We start from the raw sequence: 21149 nt of genomic DNA on the forward strand, positions 1-21149 counted from the left end.
GTACATAAAATTGAGTGCTTTACATCATATAATAGTGAAACAGGACTTTATTATTAAGATCATTGTTACGTCAGCCTCAAAACACAATTTTAACTTGTTAAATTTGATCAACTGTGCTTTGAAATAAAATGGCTCTAAGATGTGCTTGAAGTGAAAACAGTTCCTTGCCTGCCAGCATTTTTAAGGACTAACATCTTAGGCAGCCCAGTGTCACTTTACTAATAAGATACCAGTTGTGACTAAATCCATGGTGCAGGTGCTCCTGCCTCCTCAGCAGCTGACTGAGTGGAGAGCAGACCTTTGGCCGGACAGGACGTCAGGAGGCATGGGTGGTTGGTTCTGTTTGTTTTTTTAAATGGCCAGTCTTTCCATTTCATTAAGATGGATTTCCATGGTGCCAGTAATCACACATGGTGCTGTTAAGACACATAAAAGTCAGGGACTGGGAAAAAACAGGGAAGGGTTTCCAGGGTGAAGATTATTTAACAGCCACCAAAGAGTAGAAAAAGAAGAGTTTGGAAGGAAGATGGCTGATGGTTTGCAAAACCTTCGTATGATTTTGAAAACATTATTTAACTCTAAAAAGTCTTTAAAGCTTTTATTATTTTTCCATTGAAAATTTTTTTTCCTTAGACTAAAAGAAAAAAAGTCCATCCTTGATATAGCATTATTTAGATCAGCTCAAAGTCTGGCAAAATATTTTAGAGGAAATATCAGTTAGAACCAACTTGGATTTAGCTCAAATAATCCTGAATTTTGGAAGTTAAGATGAACTTCATCTTAAAATAGAAAATAAGTCACTAGGATTTTTAGGTAACTTGAAATTATTTAGTGACCCTGACAATACTTCCTGTGCCAGATATTTCTCAAATTATCAAAAATTATTCTAGTCCTTCCTAAAGAATGAAAGGTGTTAATCTGTTGGTTTATTTAAATTTTTATTCATTCCACCTAAATCCAAATTTGATTCTGAACAGTTTCTGTCCTGAAGTCTCATTCTTGGCATACTAGGTTCCCCACTCTCAGACCCTTGGTTCCAGGTTAGTTTGGATGATCACAATGAACTGTGAATTGTTAACAGGTAGACTACCTCTACTCTGCTCATTAGGATGGCAGGGCAGGCTCAGCCATGGTCCAGAGCTCGCCTGCATGGCTGCCTGACCAGTGCTTCAGCAGAGCACTCTGAAGGTACATGGTGGTTGCCAAGGCTCCGCAGACATGGACTCCTGGATATCATCAGTGCTTCTCTGAGGCATCATGTGTTTTCATGTTTGCACTGTTTTGTTTTGTTTTTTTAAAGGGATCTGCTCTTCTAAACTTACTCCTGGGTTTATCTGGTGAGAAAATCACCTATTAGCTAAATGTATATGCAAATAAAAGACAGGTGTGGGTTATGGAGTCTCTAATCAGTAGCTGAATTGCATGAATTGGGAAAAGTAGTCCAAAATGAACAAATGCATCCAGCAAAAGGTTAGTAAAATTAAGCCTAAATTTTAGAAGTTTAAGATGGACTTCATCTTAAAATAGGAAGGGATAATTTCAAAGAGCATTGTTTAAATCACTAGGAGATTCTGGATAACTTTATAACTTTACTTAATGACCCTGGCTCTAACGTCAATAAGCCAGACATTTTGTAAATTATCAAAATTGGTTCTATTTCTTCTTGAACAGAGAAAGATGTGTAGACTATTGGCTTACTGAAATTTTAATTTATTTAGTTTAAGGTAGATCTGATTTTTGAGAGAAGCAGAGAAATTGCAGCATTACTAGTTCTCATTCAGTTTAAAGTTTGCCCTTAATTCTAAAGTGAAAAAAGATTGATCCTTCCATGAAAATTCTACCTTCTTCTAACCTCTCCTCACTAAAACTCCCTCAGACGAGTGACACTGGCTACAGAACCCCTTTACCAAAGCCTCCTTTCTCCTCCAGTCTTTGTGAGGTACACAGTATTGAGTCTTTTCTATTAACTCTGAGTTATCTAACTGCCAACTCTCTCCCTAGTATCACATCAAATTAAAAAAAATGTTATCTGAATGAAGATACAAAATTAAGATTAGGCCTGGATCAGTTTCCTTCCGCTGTTGTCACTTTCACACACTTCTGAGATTGTCTACCCCAGTTTTTTACCCTTTTTGACCCTTTCTTAAGAATAAGACTTTTTCAGAGTTGGAGGGAGGTGGTGATTAACATTATTTTCAATGTGTTCAGTTCTGTCTTGTGATTTTAAAGTGTTCAGGAAGAAAAGGACCGCACCCTTGTAGGAGAATTGATAAGAAAGTAAAAGACCTGAGTGGTCTGGATGAAGGCCACTGGTGTGGCAGAGAAAACTTCTGTGAACTGAGAGTTGAAAGGTGTAGGCATAGTGGGAAAAAAGTCTTTAGAGTCAAATTATGAGCTCTACTCCTTCCTGAGTAAGATGCTGGGCACCCGTTTTCTGGTTTCAAGCCTGTGCTGCACACAGCTTTACAGTGCGGGCAGTACCGCCCCTTTGGGGGCGTTTTGGAAATCTGTGGAGGCTCTTTTGATCTTTCACAGAGTTCTGCCCAAGCATTACCTTTTTTTCCAATTTAATTATTTAAATAAAATTTATATCACCTAACATTTATCATTTTAACTATTTTTAAGTGTACAGTTCAGTAACATTAAGTACATTCACCACCTTGTGCAACCATCACAACCATCCATCTCCAGGACTTCATCATTTTCTCAAACTGAAACTCTGTACTCATCAAATAATTCCCAATACCTCCCCTTCTCCAAGCCCCTGGCAACCCCCATTCTACTTTCTGTCTCTATGAATTTGACTGCTCTAGGTACCTCATCTCAGTGGAATCATACAGGATTTGACCTGTGTCTGGCTTACGTACTTAGCATGTCTTCAAGGTTAATCCACGTTGTTGCTAGTATCCCAAGCATTACTTTTTAAAATACATTATTATTCAAAACTTACTTTTTACTTCTCCTTTAGGTTACAAGTGGGGCATTATTGATTTTTTTAAATTATGTGTATAAGTAGGTTTTACGGTCTAGGGATTTTGTTTCAGGAGAGAAAAGGAGGCACTGGGTCTGACACCCTGCTCTAGATATGTGACAAGGTTGTTGTGAAGGTGAATGTGATACAGGGCTGAGAAAGCACCTCAAAAGGAATAGGAAGGACGGAGACCCTAGGAACAGGCAGTTCCCCCTCTGACCCCAACGGCTGAGAACAGGAGCCAGAAGACACTAGCAGAGAATTGTGAAAAGTCCCTGAGACAACTCCTGAGGAGTAAGAAACATGTAAAAGGAAACTATGTGTTCACAGACGTACCATTAAGTAGGGACAGGGACACCTGATTTATGCTGAGGCTATTACAATGCTTCATAGATCCAATGATCAACATATGGCAACATTTTAAATTTCACAGGTATGAGCATGGGTCAGGAGGGGTGTGGGCATCTATGTGCCTTCTTGTTGGGCTCTGGTCACCTCACGTGTTTCATTCTCCTGGAAGCAGCTCGGGAGTAGGTACAAAACATAAGACGTGTTATTTAACTTCAGCAGGGATGACTGTGTACCTCTAGCCACCCACTTCTGTATCTTTAAATTACTCCACACTGAAACTAGTCTAGATGATCATACTTTGACTTCCATGATTTAAGCTTTAAACCACGCCCTGTCACTATATGTGTATGACTTCAATCTCTAAGCCAACTAACTCCTCTCCTTGTAAAATGGAAATAAAACTTCCCACCTTCAAGGGCTATATATTGAAGATCAATGAAAACAGAATTTGAAGAACATGAAGTGCTATTCGAATTTAAAGCTGGTCATGAGTAGGGAAGTGAGGAGACATCACAGTCCAACAATTCAACCAATGTATAATCTCAGCCTGAAATTGGCCAGAAAATATCTGAGTGCCAGGCACAGCTCAGTGCTGGGATGGAGCAATGAAGGGGCGCTGTCCCTACCTGATGAAGTGTCCAGTCTGCGTTACCTGTTGCTTCTTTATCATGCCCTAAGGTGTTAGGACGCTTCCCACACAGAACTCCCCAATGTATTTTGGAGATAAATCCACAGTGTTCACCAGCCTTTCCCATACTTACATTGAATACATTATTCACGGTGAGGGCCTAACAAAAATACACTACAGCTGCTTTCCAACTTAAGTTAAAATTATTTTTAAATGGTTGTGGATTTCTTTCTCTCCCATGTATTATAAATCTTTTAGCAGTTTGGGCCTACATTCTAGGGATAATTTTCATGCCTGAATAAACCATACATCATTTCTAAAAACTACTGTTGAATTATTTGTAAATAATTATTTTTAGCTAAATAAAATTTGGAACACATGACAAACTTACTCCACCTTACCAAAAGCAGCAGCTCTGTTCTGGCTTCTTTGTAGATGATTGGTTTTCTAGATTTCTTATGTATTAATTATGGAGTGTTCTCCTATCATGTTCCTATGCTAGTGTATTACAAGTTGAAAGGAAAAAATACTCAAAAAAAAAAAAAACAAAAAACCCCAACTAGCTTGTTTTGATGAGAGTTCTGTAGATATTTAACCTCCCCATTAGTGAGTCACAAGTGGCCAGAAGTAAAGATCCTTATCCATCTCAAGTAGGAGAATGCTGGTGAATACTGCCTAAGGCACAAAACTGATAAATGGGCAAATTTTCACTAACCTGAGCAGTCAAATTGCAGCAGATGTTGAGATCTGCAGGGAAATAAATGCAAGGTTAGAAAAGCAAGAAAAGCATAGACACCATTGAAAATATCTGAAAAAAGTGGGGATAAAGTGATGGAGAGAGGATGTCTACTCACTCACATAATAACTACATGAGAACTGAGGAAGTGTATTATTAGAAGATGTAAGTAGTGAAGTATCTGGAGGAAAAGCAATGCCTGGGTCCTATGCGAGAATTTTTAATTTTTAACATGCATATTTTAATATAACACATCAGATAAAAATAAGCTGGATTAAAAAATTCATCAGCTGTTGGCTGGCCTTGAAGACAGAAACTAGAGAAATTCTATGTCATAGGCTTCTCACAGACAATAGGAAGCTGTCTTATTTTTGTGTCTTCCAAATACCTAATACTGCCCTTCACCCAGAGAATGCACCTACTGCCAGCCCTCAAAGAGGCTGTCCCTGACTTTCGAAACTGAAGTAACCTCCCACTATCACCTTCCATCTCATTTTATTTCCTTCAAGGGAAGTATTACTATTTGAAAACTACCTTGTTTATTTATGTTTACTTATTCACTGAGCTTGGTGAGAGCAGAGACTACATCTGCTCTCACCACTGCATCCCTGCACCTAGAATGCCAGTGACACCCAACAGGTACTCAGTCAAATGGATGAATGCTTGAATCTGGTGAACCTGAATCTGCACAACTGAGCTGTAATCAGAGGAAGTCACATACATGTAAAAGAGAAAAACAACAGCAACAGAATGGAATAACCCATTCTATTCTATTCTAATAACATCCCTGCCACGTACTGTGCAACCCTGAGCAAAATAAAACCTTTCTAATCATCAAGGTTCTTATCTATTAGTGGGAGAACCAGTATCAGTTCTCCTCAGTTCTCCTGCTTTCCTCATGAAAGGCTGCTTTAAGAGTTGAATCAGAAAATCTATGTGTAATTACCGTCATACTTTTTGTGGAAGTTCACTGAGATGAGAATGAATGAATGAAAGGAAATGGAAATGAAAGAACAGCAAAACATTCCCAGACCACATTACAAAAAAATACGTAGGGGATGGGCATGTGTGTATATAATCACAGTGAATCTCAATGCCTAATTCTGATAATTAAATTAATACACTATACAAAGAAGTATTCTTGTGTCATAAGCCTATTTTTTAATGAAAAATAGAAAAACAAAAATTACTTTAAAAATCTTGGCGAAAAAGCAATGTGATTACTTCTTCTTTTGCAAAGTGCCAAAACATTCTGCATAGCCAAAAAAAAGTCAAAGCGATAATAAAGATAATCAGGATAATAAACCAAAATCTAATAGAAAGAAAGAAGGAAGGGAAGGAAAAAATGAAACTTTAGCCCCTAGTATTTAGAATCTAGTGTTTAGCCTCCAGGCTAAAAACAAAATTAAAATGTCAGCTCTACCTTTAATCTGGCTGCCAAAAAGACTGAGATAGGGCAACTCTTCAGATTATACAACTCCACTGTAAATCATTTTGAAAATGTTTCCAAAACCCTGCATCCATCATCCCCAAGGCTGAGGACGCGTAATGGGCCCCAAGGCTTTTCCCCTGTCAGAACCTTAGAGTGGACACAGATAAACACAGCAAGAGAGGTCCGTTCAGCAGCCAGTCCTGGCCCAATACACAAGAACTTCTTCTGGTTTACAAGGGTTCTGCTATGAGCCCTGCATTCTCAGGGCACTGCCACATAACAGCCTGACCCTGAGCTCTAAATATATCCATGAAAGACAGACAACAAACCCAGTACAACTGTTACTGGCAACTTTGAAGAACTGGACTGTGTCAAAATGGCAAAGCAACCTTCAGACTGGAAAATGAACCTTATAAAATGACTAAAGGGTTATGTTAGGTGAAGAAATTTCAGTCCTCTAATAATTCTGGTTCTGCTATGTACATGTTTACATTTTAGGCTACAACAAACTTCCACTTATTTTCCATGGATATTCTTGGATATTACACCTGGCTCTGCCACTTTTATAACTATGTGACTTTTGGCAAGCAACTTAATCTTTCTGAGCCTTAGTTCCTTTACCAGTCTTAAAAAAAAAAAAGTGTGGGGGAGGGTATAGCTCAGTGGTAAAGTGCATGCTTAGCATACACAAGGTCCTGGGTTCAACCCCAGTATTTACATTAAAATAAATACATAAATAAAAAACCTAATTACCCCCCCACAAAAAAATGTTAATTTAATTTTTTAAAAAAGTGCAATTAAATGACCTATATTTCCCTTCAACTCCTAGATTACTGTCATACTTTTTTTGCAGGCACCTAATGTTTTACTTGAAAGTCACACTCTTAAAAAGACCAGGTTTAAGCCCCAACTGCACCACGTTCCAGCCTTGCAAGTTGAGCAAACTGTCTTAAGATCCCAAGTCTGGTTCCTCTCCTGCTAAATGGAAACACTGATCCTACCCACCTCCTAGTGTGGCCCCGAGGCTCCAAAGAGAGATAATGTTTGTGGGAGCTTCTTATAAACTAAATGTTCATAAAAATGTGGGAAATCAATAAATATTACATTTGTTTAAAAGAAACTTATAGTTTGAAACAAATCCTTGTATGGCCAAGAGGACGGAGTATGCGGAATCTTAAACCATGCTCTGAAGCATGAATGCTACAGTTGTTCTGGCCATGTTACTGTACGAAGCAATCAGTTCAATCTGACATGGACACAGACACAGCTGGATTGCATAACTGCACACCAGCTGTCCATGCTTGCAATTCTGCCTCCAAATGGTAGGCACTGCCTACCACTAAGTGAGCTTTTCTCCAGTTTGTTACAAAGGACTATAAACTTTCTGATTACATGTGAGCTGTCAACAGGCTGGAAGGCAGGGGGACTAGATAGAGAAAATGGGGAGAAAAGCAAAGGAGAAGTGGACAGTGTGGCGTGGGCTTCTGGGGGCTAATGCGTAAGAGATGTGCAGCCCTCAAACTTTCCTTGGATCTAAAGACACTTTCCTATGGCAAGAATACATAAGCCCCCTGCTCCGATGCTCTGTAATCCTTGGAGTTAGTGTCTACGAGGGCTTTTCCAAAGAGATGCCCCAGAATTTAGAGACAAGGTTAAACTAGCAGAAATGTACTCTCAATGGGTCAGACAACTCTCTCCACCCAGCAGAGCCACCTGGTAAATCTGGGGTAAAAGCCTGTGCCTCACAAAGGAAGAGTCTTCAAATTAAGATTTCTGTTTTTATTTATCCTCTATCTAGTTGATATAAAAATTTTCTAGTTGATATAAAAATCATGACAGGACCCTTACCAGCTAAATTTAGGTCCCTCAAAATTTAATCTGATATTAATCCAAAGATTTGAGGGTTAAGCAAATATCCATATTAGAGTTAGAATTTAAGATTATTCAAAAATACATTCTAATAACAAGATTATACTGTATAGCACAGGGAAAGATATACAAGATCTTATGGTAGCTCACAGAGAAAGGAATGTGACAATGAATATATATATGTTCATGTATAATTGAAAACTTGTGCTCTACACTGGAATTTGACACAACATTGTAAAATGATTATAAATCAATAAAAAATGTTTAAAAAATATATTCTAATAAGTAAAACCAGAGACATTTAAAAACAAAATTAAAAAACCTGGTGAAATTTACACAGATACAGAGAACTAGTAGTTACCAGTCGGGAGAGGGAAAAGGGGAGGGGCAAGGGACTAAAAGTTGCAAACTATTATGTATAAAATAAATAAGCTGTGAGGAGAGAAGCAAGATGGCAGAGTAAGACACTTGTAGCTCACCCTTTCCCACAAATACACCAAAACTCACATTTACGGACCTACTCAGCCAACCAGAGCACCTGCCGAACTCCGAAGGAACATCGCCCTCTTAGAAAGACAAAGACACCAAAAGTCTAGTAGGAGAAAAGGGAAAAAGAAAGAAGAAAAAACAAAACAGTACAGGACCTGCCCCACAGGGAGGGAGCAGCAAAGGAGGAATAGCACTTGTTTGCTGGGTCTCCCCTCTCCAACAGAGAGGGCAACAGGATGGAGGGGGAGCCTCCGAGGCTCAGATCTGCCCCGAGCACCCCTTGACCAACAGAACTAAGATAAACAGACACAGAGGGTCCGTGCGACACCCAGCCTGAGATGCAAGCTGGCAGCTGGGGTCCTGGACAGGCTGCCCAAGCGGGGCGGAGGACTGAGGCAGCTGCACTGAGGCAGCCCCAGGGGACTGCAGGGTGCTGCGTGCCGTGGCTGGGAGGGGATACGGAGCAGAACAACCTCGGTCCCCATAAATTGTGAAAAAAGCAAAGCAACAAGGCTGGTGTGCCCTGTGGGGGAGGGACACCGTAGCCTTTGTCTCCTCAGATGACCCATGGTGCCATTACTGGCACTTCTCACGAAAAGAGAGGTGGGGCTAAGCCACAGCTGCCATCTCCTGTGCGCAGCGCCCGGGCGGGGGCGGGGCCGAGCCCTGAATCTGCACCCGGAGGCTCCGCAACCTCCTAGGCAGGACTGAGACTTGTTTACAGGCCGAGGCAGATAGGATCTTTCTGCCCTGGCACCTCAGAGAACTCGCACCACCAAGACAGACAAGGAGCTGAGATTTGGCACGGAGCAGGGGTGGGGCAGTTCCGCGGTCTTCCCCAAGCCCACCTACAGAGCGCCGACCGGAGGCGGAGCGAGCAGCTGCACAGAGCAGCGAAGCGACCTGTGCCGGGAGAGGGAGGGTGACCACCCGCCTTTCTGGCAGGAATGCAGCACCTGACCACGGTGCTGGGAGGGGACGCGATCCACCCATCTGCCTCGCCCAAGCGCAGCATCTGACTGCGGGGCATCGTGAGGGAGAGTGACCTGCCTGCCCACTGGCCACAGTGCCAGAGAGATATGAGCAATATGAAGAAGCAGAGGAACCACTCCCAATTAAAAGAGCAAGAGAAATCCCCTGAAAGCACGATCAAGGAAACAGACATTGATGGCCTACTAGATCAAGATTTCAAAAAAGGAGTGATCAAAGTATTGAAGGAACTAAAAGAAATAGTGTTTAGAGATATAAAATATGTCAAAAATGAAATAGAAGCTATAAAGAAGAACCAAGTAAAATTAGTAAACTCATTTGCTGAGATGAGAGCTGACCTAAAGGCTGTACAAAGCAGGCTAGATAATGCAGAGGAACGAATAAGTGACCTAGAAGACAGGACAACAGAAAGCACCCAATCAGAACAGCTGAGAGAAAAACAAATAAAAAACAATGAAAACAATATAAGGGACCTGTGGGATAATATAAAGTGAGCCAATCTACACAAAATAGGGGTTCCAGAAGGGGAAGAAAGATCAAAGGGGAATGAAAAGGTATTTGAAGAAATCATGACTGAAAACTTCCCAAACCTAAAGAAGGAATCAGATATCCAAGTACAGGAAGCTCAGAGGGTCCCAAACAGGAAGAACCCAAACAGACCCACACCAAGACGTATCATAATCAAGATGGCCAGAGTCAAGTATAAAGAAATGATCCTAAAGGCAGCAAGAGAAAAACAAAGAGTGAGTTACAAGGGAACCCCCATATGGCTCTCAGCTGATTTCTCTACACAAACACTACAGGCCAGAAGGGAGTGGCAAGATATATTCAAAGTCCTGAATGAAAAAAAGATGCGGCCTAGGATATTCTATCCAGCAAGGCTATCCTTTAGAATAGAAGGAGAGATAAAGAACTTCACAGACAAGGAAAAACTAAAAGAGTTTAACAACACTAAACCCATGCTAAAAGAAATATTGACAGGTCTACACTAAATAGAAAAGAAGAGGGATGCTACAAAAATGAGAAACTCATAACTGAAAAGGAGAAAACTACCATGAATTACAAATAGAATAAACACAAAATTGTAAAAGAAGATATCTAAATCATTAAGAGTGGGAGAGGAAAGCAAGGAAAGCCACTGTGGAAAACAGTACGGAGATTCCTCAAAAGACTAGGAATAGACTTACCATATGACCCAGGAATCCCGCTCCTGGGTGTATATCCAGAAGGAACCCTACTTCAAAATGACACCTGCACCCCAATGTTCATAGCAGCACTATTGACAATAGCCAAGACATGGAAAACAGCCTAAATGTCCATCAACAGATGACTGGATAAAGAAGAGGTGGTATATTTTATACAATGGAATACTACTCAACCACAAAAACCGACAACATGATGCCATTTGCAGCAACATGGATGTTCCTGGAGAATGTCATTCTAAGTGAAGTAAGCCAGAAAGAGAAAGAAAAATACCATATGAGATCGCTCATATGTGGGATCTAGAAGAAAAACAACAACATGAATACAAAACAGAAACAGACTCATAGACATAGAATACAAACTTGTGGTTGCCAAGGGGACAAGGGGTGGGAACGGACAGACTGGGATTTTAAAATGTAGAATAGATAAACAAGATTATACTGTATAGCACAGGGAAATATATACAAGATCTTGTGGTAGCTCACAGTGAAAAAAAATGTGACAATGAATATATGTATGTTCACGTATAACTGAAAAATTGTGCTCTACCCTGGAATTCGACACAACATTGTAAAATGACTATTACTCAATAAAAAAAGTTTAAAAAATAAAAAATAAAATAAATAAGCTGTAAGGATACATTATACAGCACAGGAAATATAGCTAATATTTTATAACAACGTTTAATGGAGTATAATCTATAAAAATACTGAATTTATGTTGTACACCTGAAACTAGTATTGTAAATCAACTACACTTCAATAAAAAGAAAAGCATTATAGACATAGCTAGAAAAAGAAACCAACCTATCCAAGGGAGAAGAATGAGTTTGCCAATACACTAACTGTTTAGGGCTTTCTCAGGACACTTAATGATCAACCAGTGGCCTCAGAGAGTTTATATGTAACACTAAATTTCATTTGCTTTTTTCCATTTCCCTACAAAAGTACTTATGTTATTAATCAAATATAAGATAGCACTTGCTATAAATTCATACACTGTCCATTTTTTCTTCTGCTGTGTTTAATGCTCACTGTAAGAAATAAAACTGAACATGAACTATGTGTATTCCATGTTCTGCTTGTCACGGGCTGTGAAAACCCATTCAGTTTCCTCATATTCACAACATACTAGACACTAGAAGAGGAGATGTGGGGGCAGGAAAGAGGACATGAGATACCCTCTCACTTCAGTAGCCCGTTTCCTCGGGAGTGGTCTCCGTGGTGTGCAGCAACCTCTGAGTGCTAGGCTGGTCCCACACTTCCTCTGTTCCTAGTTCTCAGAGAAGAGAGGGGAAACTCGCAAGGCAAAGAAAACTCTGTCCAGGCCCAGTGCAGCAGACAACAGGCAGCAAGAACTCCACCCTTGAGGTGACCTGATGAAGGACAAGCAGACTTTTTTATAAAAAGAATGTGAGATTTAGAGTCTAAGACCTGTGTTCAAATCCCAGCTCTGAGCACAACTCAGTGAGTGACTTCCAACAAGCATGGCTTACTTTACTAAGTAAGTCGTTTCCTTAGGTGCAAGTATATGGTTATTTATTACACTTACTATACCCATCCCTGTGATGGTTGTAAGATTTTGTGAAAATGTTTCGCACATGATAGATTCTCGACAAATGTTATCTGGCTTTCCCTCTGAGGAAGCCACAGAGAGATGAAAGCGTGTCTGTGCTTCCTATTTGCACGGCTCAGCGCCCTGAGCTCTGGATTGGAGCAGTACTCCTGCTGTGACCACCACATGCACAGAGGTGCCCTGCCCAGTGAGGTCCAGCAGCCACATTCCAGTACTGACCCGCCAGAGCATCTGGCATTAATCAAAGCCATAAAATATCTCCTGAGGTACTACACACCCCATTTATTGACTTGTTTGCCTCAAAATCTCCTTCCTAGTTTAAAAATACAACTTGTTTGTCCCCAATTACAACTGGACTTCATGTCAAATTAATTGCCCTGTTAGCAGGTAAATGATGTTGCTTTAATCACAGTATCAGATAAATGGGATCGTTCTATCAGATCAGATTTTCTCTTGAGAACTACTACTATCTGCCACAAAACCGGCACACTTTCATCTTATGGAGTTTTTTTGAAAGCAGGCTACTAAACACACATTGCAGAGTTCAACACATGAGTTAGTCATCTTCTCTCTTGACAGAAAACTATGTGGGCCAAAGCTTAAAAACTAGAACTTGACTGCATATGTTCTGGAATTAAAGAACAGAGGCGCTAAATAGCTGCTTTTCAAGGCGAGTAGTGATGGAGGGATGTGAAGGCATCATCCTGTACAGAGGACAGAATGTTTTCTCTGTTGTCATCTGTAGGCATTATCAGTCATCTGACTCATGTGGCTGTGGTCAAGTGCCCCATCACAGCGACGCGGACTTGGGTCAGGCTCCGACCCCTGCATCCCCATTCCGTACTCACACACCATCCCGCGCTCTTGGAGAGCTTCAGCTGTTACAGCAGAGCAGACACCAGTCATCTAGCTTTCCTTGTTAATGCGGATGGCCACAAGAACTCCTGCTCCCTCCTTCCATACACTTACAACAGTGCCAGAGACTCAGAAATCTCTTCCATTTGTCAAGTTTTAATTTCAACATGCATATAAAGCTCTGGCTCAAAAGCAAAACACATCAACTCCTCTCCATCAACGGATGGCATTAGTGTTATTCAGTCTGAGGTCTGCTGAGTTTGAGCTTACTCGTTAAGTGTTGAATGAATCTGCTACCATAATGTCCTACATGTATAACAAATGAAACGTCATTCTGGTATCAAAGTAGAGAATTTTAAAGATCAAAATGTTGAGGAAATGAATGTTGCTTGTACAGTATCACTCTGGACTTATTCAGTCATTTGACAAATATTTGGGCACCCACTGTACATTAGGCACTGTGCTAGGTGCTTGGTGTCATTCACTGAACACGAGAGGGAAGAACCCTCAGCCTTGTGATGTTCACGTTCTAGCAGAGGTATACATACAGGGAGCAAACCAGAATCATCACAAGTAACCTACATAACATGTTAGTGGGTATGAAGTGCTCTGGAGAGAGACAGAGTAGTGTGAGGGGGGCTGGGAATGCTTTGGAGGGGAGAGGCAAGGTGGGAGTTTTAACCAGGTGGTCAGGGTGAGCCTCACTGAAAGGTGATAGCAAAGAAGCCAGAGTAGCGAGAAGATGAGATTAAGAGGGGACGGACCACAGAGGACCTTGTAGGCCACTCTAAGGACATTAGTTTTTACTCTCAGAGCAATAGGGAGCCATAGAAGGATTTTCAGCAAAGTGACATGTGTTGAAAGAACACAGTGGCTTCTGTGTAGAGAACAGACTGCAGGGGGCAGGGAAAGAATCAGGGAGACGGGCAGGAGGCCACTGTGGTGACCCAGGCTAGGGGAGATGGTGGCCCGGTGTGAGGTGTCACAGTGAGGATGATGACAGCTGGACGGATGCTGGATACACTGTGAAAAGAGAAGCAGCAGGCTTCCCAGACTGGATCAGGAGTGCGGTGTGGGAGAAGGGAAAGCCCAGGACAACTCCAAGGTTCTGGGCCCAGCTGAACTGCCATCTCCTGAGAGGAGGAGGGCTGGGAGCAGAGCAGGGTCCAGGTGGGGGTGAGATCAGGACTTCAGGACTGGAAATGTTAAACCTGAAACATCTAGCAGCCATCCAGGTGGAGATATTAAGCAGTTGGCTACAAAAGTCTGGTGGAGAATTCAGCAGAGAGGTCTGGGCTAGAAATACAAATCTCGAGTCACTGGGATATATGTGACGTCTCAACTCAGGAGACTGGATGAAACCATCAGTTGGAATGAGTAGGAAAAAAGACCAAGGGGCAAGCCTTAGAACATACTGACATTCAGGATCAGGGTGAACAAGAAGGAACCAGAAAAGAAACTAAGGAGGAGTGATGGAGAGGTAGGAGGAAACTAAGAGCATGTTGTGCTTCTGGAAGCTAATGAAGGAAAACCGGATGAGGAAGAGACATAAAAAGTTAACCCAGAAAACAAAACAACTCTCAGGCAAAAGGAGCAATTCATAAAAACAGAAGCCACTGCTACTAGATCAACCTAAGGTGATCTGTAAGATTTGTACCCTTACTGTATTTAAGTTTACATCCATGAGATGATAGACGTTCACTAAACTTGTTGTGATCATTATTTCATGATGTATGTAAGTCAAATCGTTATGTTGTACATCCTAAACTTATATAGTGCTGTATGTCAATTATATCTCAGTAAAACTGGAAGAAAAAAAAGGATTCATACCCTTAAAATGAGATTTTAAGTGTGTAGTCCTAAAAGAGACCATTTGACTGCTTCCAGGAAGCAATCTGATTCTTCATTTTTTTAAAAATTCAACTGCTAAAAGAAAACTTCCAACTTTGCTTTGAGAGCAAGAATGCCACAAAGCATACATATTTTCTCTCAAATCATCATGTATAGTCTAATGAACAAGTAAAGATCTTAAGAATTTTTAACATAACCATGACAACACTTCACTGTATTTCTGAATCTTCAAAGGAGACCTAGATAGATAAATTAGTCCCCTAGTTGAAAAAGGCTCCAGTTTTAACAACAAATCTCATGCTTAAGGACCAACTCCCTTCCTGTGAAGCTTTTACTAACTACTTTTCCAAATGGTATCATCTTTCTCCTCTGAGTCTTCTGTAGCCCCAACTAAAACCAGTCAATCAACAATCACACTGTCTTAGGTTTAAATAACTCTCATTTTTATACCAGACCTGGATAGATACTTTATATAGATTTTCTAATCCTTACAACTGTACAAAATTGGGTTTAATCCCTATTTTACAGATGAAAAACTGATGCTTAGAGGGGCTACCCAAGATTATGAAACTAGTAAGGGACAAAACCAGCTTTTCCCAGATCTGTCTTACTTCAGAGCCTTTATTTACCTTTACACACTGCACAATAATGCCCTGTGTATAAAAGTACTACACTAATAATTTTCATTCGCTGTGTCTTGCGACCCTGGACAAGTTTGTAAACCTCTCGGTGCCTCAGTCTTCTCATCCATGAAATGAGGATGACACATTACAGGTACTGCATTGTCATGAAGATAAAGACAATGTATGTAAAAGTCTTTTATAAACTGTAACTGCTTATATTATTACATGTAATAGATTTTATGCTCCTTCGGAACAGGTTACATGCCTTACATGTAACCCCTTCAACACCCAGTGAAGGGTTTACCATAAATTGAACATCGTCTCCTAGTCTTTAGAAAGATCTGAGACACCTATTCTCCCTCCAAGGAGGAAAGTACTCTCCCATTACATGAAGCCTGGATTAAGTATCCATAATTCAAACCTTAAATTACAATACAGTGACAAATTCAGTGTACCCACAAAACATGACGTTTAAACAGCCTGCATGGCATTCAGCTGTCTGGTGTTTGCTCTCCAACATGGCCTTCAGTGCCAAAACAGTCTGACGAAGAGAAAATCCCAAATGAAAAATTCAACATATTTTCTAAGAAAACATGCCTGGAAGGAGGGAGAACAGAAAAAGGCCTGGTCTGTTATCTGAGTTAACAGAGACTTAACTGTTCTATGTACTGTCCAGTACACAGCCGCCTGATGACAGCAGTTAACTAACACTGCCTAACCCATCACTCACTATGAAATTTCATTTAAGACCAATAGCACATTTATTAAATTTCCTCAGGCATACTCATTTTTCCCACAATAAGACGGACATATCTGGTGGTCAGTAGGAAGGGACCCCATACGCCCCAGAGTCAGACTGTGCTAGATATACTCCCAGGTAAGCAGACCACAAGGCAGCCAACCCTTGCTCTGCTGCTACGTGGCTCTCAGGAAGTCACTTAACATCTTTGTTAATGATGGATCTGTTTTCCATTCTGTAAAATGTAAGCTGACATTATTTATTTTGCCCATATCACAGGGTTATTGTGAGAGTCAAATGAAATAATATATGTGAGATTAATTTACAAATTATATCACCAGAGGGGAAGGGAAGGGGAAAAAAAATTATATCCCCAGAAATAACCAGATAATCACCTACCACTTGTCCTTTGATAAATGTCTGGTATTGGCAAAGCTGAGATATTAATTTCTCTGGGTGTGTTCTTGTGGCAACAATGAGAATTTTTTTTTTAATCTACTTATTTCTGAGAAGGACAACAAATGTTTTCTTAACTACAGAAACTACGGAAGAGGTAATTGGTAAAGTTGATCTTTCCACAAAGGATCTATATTTCAACAAAAAATAGCCTCAGATGGTTCAGCTATGCCTTCGTAAAAGTGTGAAAATGGACTATCAGATAAAGATGTGGCCACAGACTGCCTTTGTGACAGAGGTCACAGACTAGAGCATTTCACCTTGCACCTCAGTCTCTGCCAAATGCCAAGTGGCTCAGAGTACTAAAGACTAGTCCTCTCCTTGTCTCCCCACTGGTCATCCCAACCACTTCCTCAGTACTTCCAGCACAAAGGGAACAAGGAGAACAGAGAAATCAGAATCACCTTAGATCCCAGACAGCCTACCGCCTCCCTCTGGGTTTCCTTTCTGAACTAAATGTAGGAACCCACAACGGGTTGATGATACAGTTTACTAGCTGACCCCTCGAGCCCAATAATTCTCTGAACTACATTGCCAACTTGTGCCAAAACTTTAAGGAAAAACTGCACAAATTCTAAAAGTAGACTGAAAGCTAGAAAGGATCCAAGTTCACACAAAAGAATAATGTACCCTAGTATCATTTTTTATTTATCATTTATCAACTATGTTGAACTATAAATACATTTTCAGCCACAAGAGTTTTTTTTTTAAAAAGGAAGAAACATAATAAGCACTCTGGAGCACATTTTGCCAGGGGCAAATACTTTAGACACTGCTTATTCTTATTTCATTGTAAAGAGGCTGAAATTTGCCTTTGAAATAGAAATAAACCATATAAATTGCTTGAGCACTTGAAATCCTAATTTCCTATGAAACCCTTGTTCTCCCCTCTCACTTGGAACTTGTAACGTTTCTCAAATAATCCTCTTAATAGAATTCCCACTTTCCCAGAAGTGTCCCCCAAGTAGATGTAATGCTTCTTTGTGTCAAAGACATTGGCTTTTACTGTGTAACTAATTTGTGCACCCTTTTGAAAAACAATTTACTGATGCTGACAAAATCATTGCAGCATCTCTGTCCCTGATTGTGATTTGTAAGCCACTTGAAGAAAAAGTGACCTCTCAAGATTTTTGTATTGATGACTTACTTGTGTTCCAACATTTTAGCCGCCTTCTCTCTTTTTTTTTTTTTTAAGTTGTTTTTGTTTATATAGGCTTGGTGTTTGTTAAAATACCAAAGCCCATGAAGCATATTCACTGTTTAATGATCTGGTGGATGTGCTGACTTTGTCTCAGGAGACCTTGAATTTTCCAGAGTCCCTGCAATACACCTAGGATAATGTTTAAGGCCACTTCAACCTGATCTACCTTGCTCTTCTAAAAGGTTTTCGTGTATGAAATAATAATACCCACTACCAGTAAAGCCAGAGAAGCATACTCACCAAGTGAACATAAGGCACAAAGTATCCAAAAAGTGCAAGTGGTATTCCAGCTGCCCACACTGCATATGCTGTCACCTTGAAGATGGCAAAATTGAAAATTTTTTTTGGAGGACTGAATTTTCTCCTGGAAAAGAGGGAGAATCTGTTGCCGCCTTTGGTTCCACTATCTTTCTCTTTGGCACTGGAAGCAAGAGGTCGGTAAGTAAAGGCAGCCAAAAAGAGAACAAACATGAAGATGCAGAGGACCCTCAGTGTGTAAAAGAGGCCCACGCTGTCCGTCAGAACCCTTAAAAGGAAAGGCAGCAAAATTGTGAAGACACTGCTGCCGGCAGTGACGATGCCATTCACCAGTCCCAGGCGCTTCTTGAAGTAGTGTCCCAAAATGACCAACGACGGCTGGTAGGCGAAGGAGCAGCCACAGGCAAATATGATTCCGTAGGTCAAATACAGAGGCTCGATGGAGCTGTGCAAAGACGGAAAAGACGGAAAGCAGCTTTCATTATTTTTATCATGTGCTTAGTAAAATAAAACCTTATAGTCAGACAGAGTGGGTTTCCGTTAATCAATGTATTTTCTACAAATAAAAGCCAAAGACAGAGGTGAAAAAGTTAATTAATCAAGAATGCAAACCAACATTTAAATTTAATCTGAATGAATAATTTAAAAAATGCCTCAAGTATGTGAAAAAAGACCCCTAAGGTCATCAGTGATTTGATTCGTCCCCCCTTTTCTATGGATTTCAGGTGAACCATGCAGCACTGGGTAAAAACTGTGTGCCTTCCACAACTCAGAATAAAGGACGGTGCCAGGAAGGGCCTCGGTAAAAATGACCGAGATGAAACTAACAAACAAAAAGCCTAGTCTCCATAAAAGTTATTAAAAATTATAATTAACTATGAAAATTCACTATTTTATGGAGTTTTTCCAGGCACTTGCTAAGCAGTCTATTCAAAGAAAAGGCTGCATTTGCTATTTCCTCCCCAGGGTTATGTCAGGATCGTTTGCACAGAGGAGCAGATGTGTCGCATTTTGCTGGCCTAAGTGCTGCAGACCAACCTTCGCCCTGGACTGCATGGCTCTCACTGTTGTGCAAGATAACAAGAAATCACATTCTGCTGCAGGAGGACTAAATGAAGCGTGTTCACTACTGATTCCAGGTTTAAGTGTTAGGGCACGTAAGTCTCAAGAGAATAATAAAGGATTAAGAATTTAATAGTTTAACCAAATAACTTAATTACATCCTTCTTACAAAAGTAAAGGAACATAGCATTACATTCTTTGAAACAATTAAGAAAGGAGAAAAAGAAAATTAAAGTTCTCTTCCTTTGAAAAGTTCAATTCAAAAGGTTATTTATCAGTAGTAAAGGCAAACTATTTATTAGAAACTAAGATAAAGTTGGTTAATAATTAAATTTTGGACAATATCTAGCTGAGCAATACACTGAGGTAATCAGAAGGAACTCTAAATCTGATAAAATTAATTCTGTTGGCAATCCTCTCTCTCTGAGATGCCCTTTCCCCCTCTATTAATCCACAGTTAGCACCATCTTCACATCAGGCTCAAGAATCACTCCCAGACTTTCCCAAATGAAGCCTACCTCACTATGATCACCCTTTACTGAATCCCCATGCTTTATTCAATAAATATATATTTAACAGCTATTATATTCCAGATACTTGGTGTAAAAAATATTAAAAATGTGGTTATGCCCTACTTCTAGTCTGCTTAGTGAAAAAAGACATCTACCCCAAACAATAATAATACTACAATACAGAACAAAATATAAATACTTCATCCACACTGCATCAGTTTTTCCACATTAGTAGTTTTCCAGATAATTGCCACTTAACTTCTCTAGCTGCTAATTTATTTTTATTTAACAATTTTAAAGGAAAAATCTAAATCTAAATATATTTCTCTGCCTTCTTCAAAGTATATATTAAAAATAGCATTGACAACACAGTTCTCATCGCAAACATGGACATCAATTTCTAAAGTTATACCACGGTGCTGTACTGTGCTGTCAGCTGGAAAATCAGGGAGCCTCGGACATAAATCCAAACATTCTCTTACACAGCACTTAAATACTGAGTGCTGGGTAATACTAGCTTTGTATCTCTCCTACACATTGTGATGGTGTTTTCACTCCCGTTGGAAACTTTTTCACTTCTAAATTTTCTCTTAGAAACAGATGATTCAAATTGCTGAAGTTTGACAACAGAATAAATGCAACGTAAATCAGAAAGATACCAATTATGGGTGCAAAAAGGATTCAAAGAAGGGACAATGGTGTGGCCTGACATTACTCTAGAGGAAGGCTGCTTTCCTAAGAAGGCAGAACTTGAACTAGAGGAAAAGAGGGTTGGTCCACTGTTCAGCACTTAGAATTTATACCACATCTCTCCTTGCTCCTATGTATTGCTCTGAAAGTTCAGTAGCTTTTGATCAGTGGGTTAAATAATGAAATAGAATAGAAAATATGAGACATTATGTGTAGTAAGGTAAAGATGGCTTCAGGACATTTTGTATCAACTAGGGACGAGGGAGAGAAAGGGAGGGAGAGAGAGAGAAAAAAAGAACAAGGTCGCAATGTAAAATACACTTCATAATTTTTATTTCTCAATGGTCAAAAAAGTTTGAGAAACCCTGCTTGCTGTAAGTAGGTTTGTGTACATGTGTTTTATCTACCAAACTAGGTAGTAAGTTACATGGATTTGCTATCTCTTAGTTCTCCCTCCACCGAAACCTGAGTGTTAATACGTTCGGCAAGTGCTAGGATCCCAGGGACTGACAGTGGTACCTACAGGCTTCCAGGTCAAAGCAGGTATCTGATGAGGCAGTAACAAAACAGTGTTGTATCACTGATAAAGAAGAACTAAAAGTAAATGATTTCACAGAGTTACCTAAGCAGAATCTTATTCCAAACAAAACTGGGTTTT

At 40.1% G+C, this 21149-nt stretch overlaps 1 protein-coding gene across 1 annotated transcript in view; it reads right to left on the reverse strand.

Annotated features, from left to right (window-relative positions):
- Positions 1 to 21149, reverse strand: part of SLC16A10 (solute carrier family 16 member 10) — a 101536-nt gene that overhangs the window by 22441 nt on the left and 57946 nt on the right. The window contains exon 3 of the mRNA XM_074368480.1: positions 18210 to 18672. Coding sequence (XP_074224581.1) covers positions 18210 to 18672 — 463 coding nt within the window. The remainder of the gene's footprint in view (positions 1 to 18209; positions 18673 to 21149) is intronic.

The sequence above is a fragment of the Camelus bactrianus genome, chromosome 8 (assembly GCF_048773025.1).
Source record: "Camelus bactrianus isolate YW-2024 breed Bactrian camel chromosome 8, ASM4877302v1, whole genome shotgun sequence".
Taxonomy (NCBI): Eukaryota; Metazoa; Chordata; class Mammalia; order Artiodactyla; family Camelidae; genus Camelus; species Camelus bactrianus.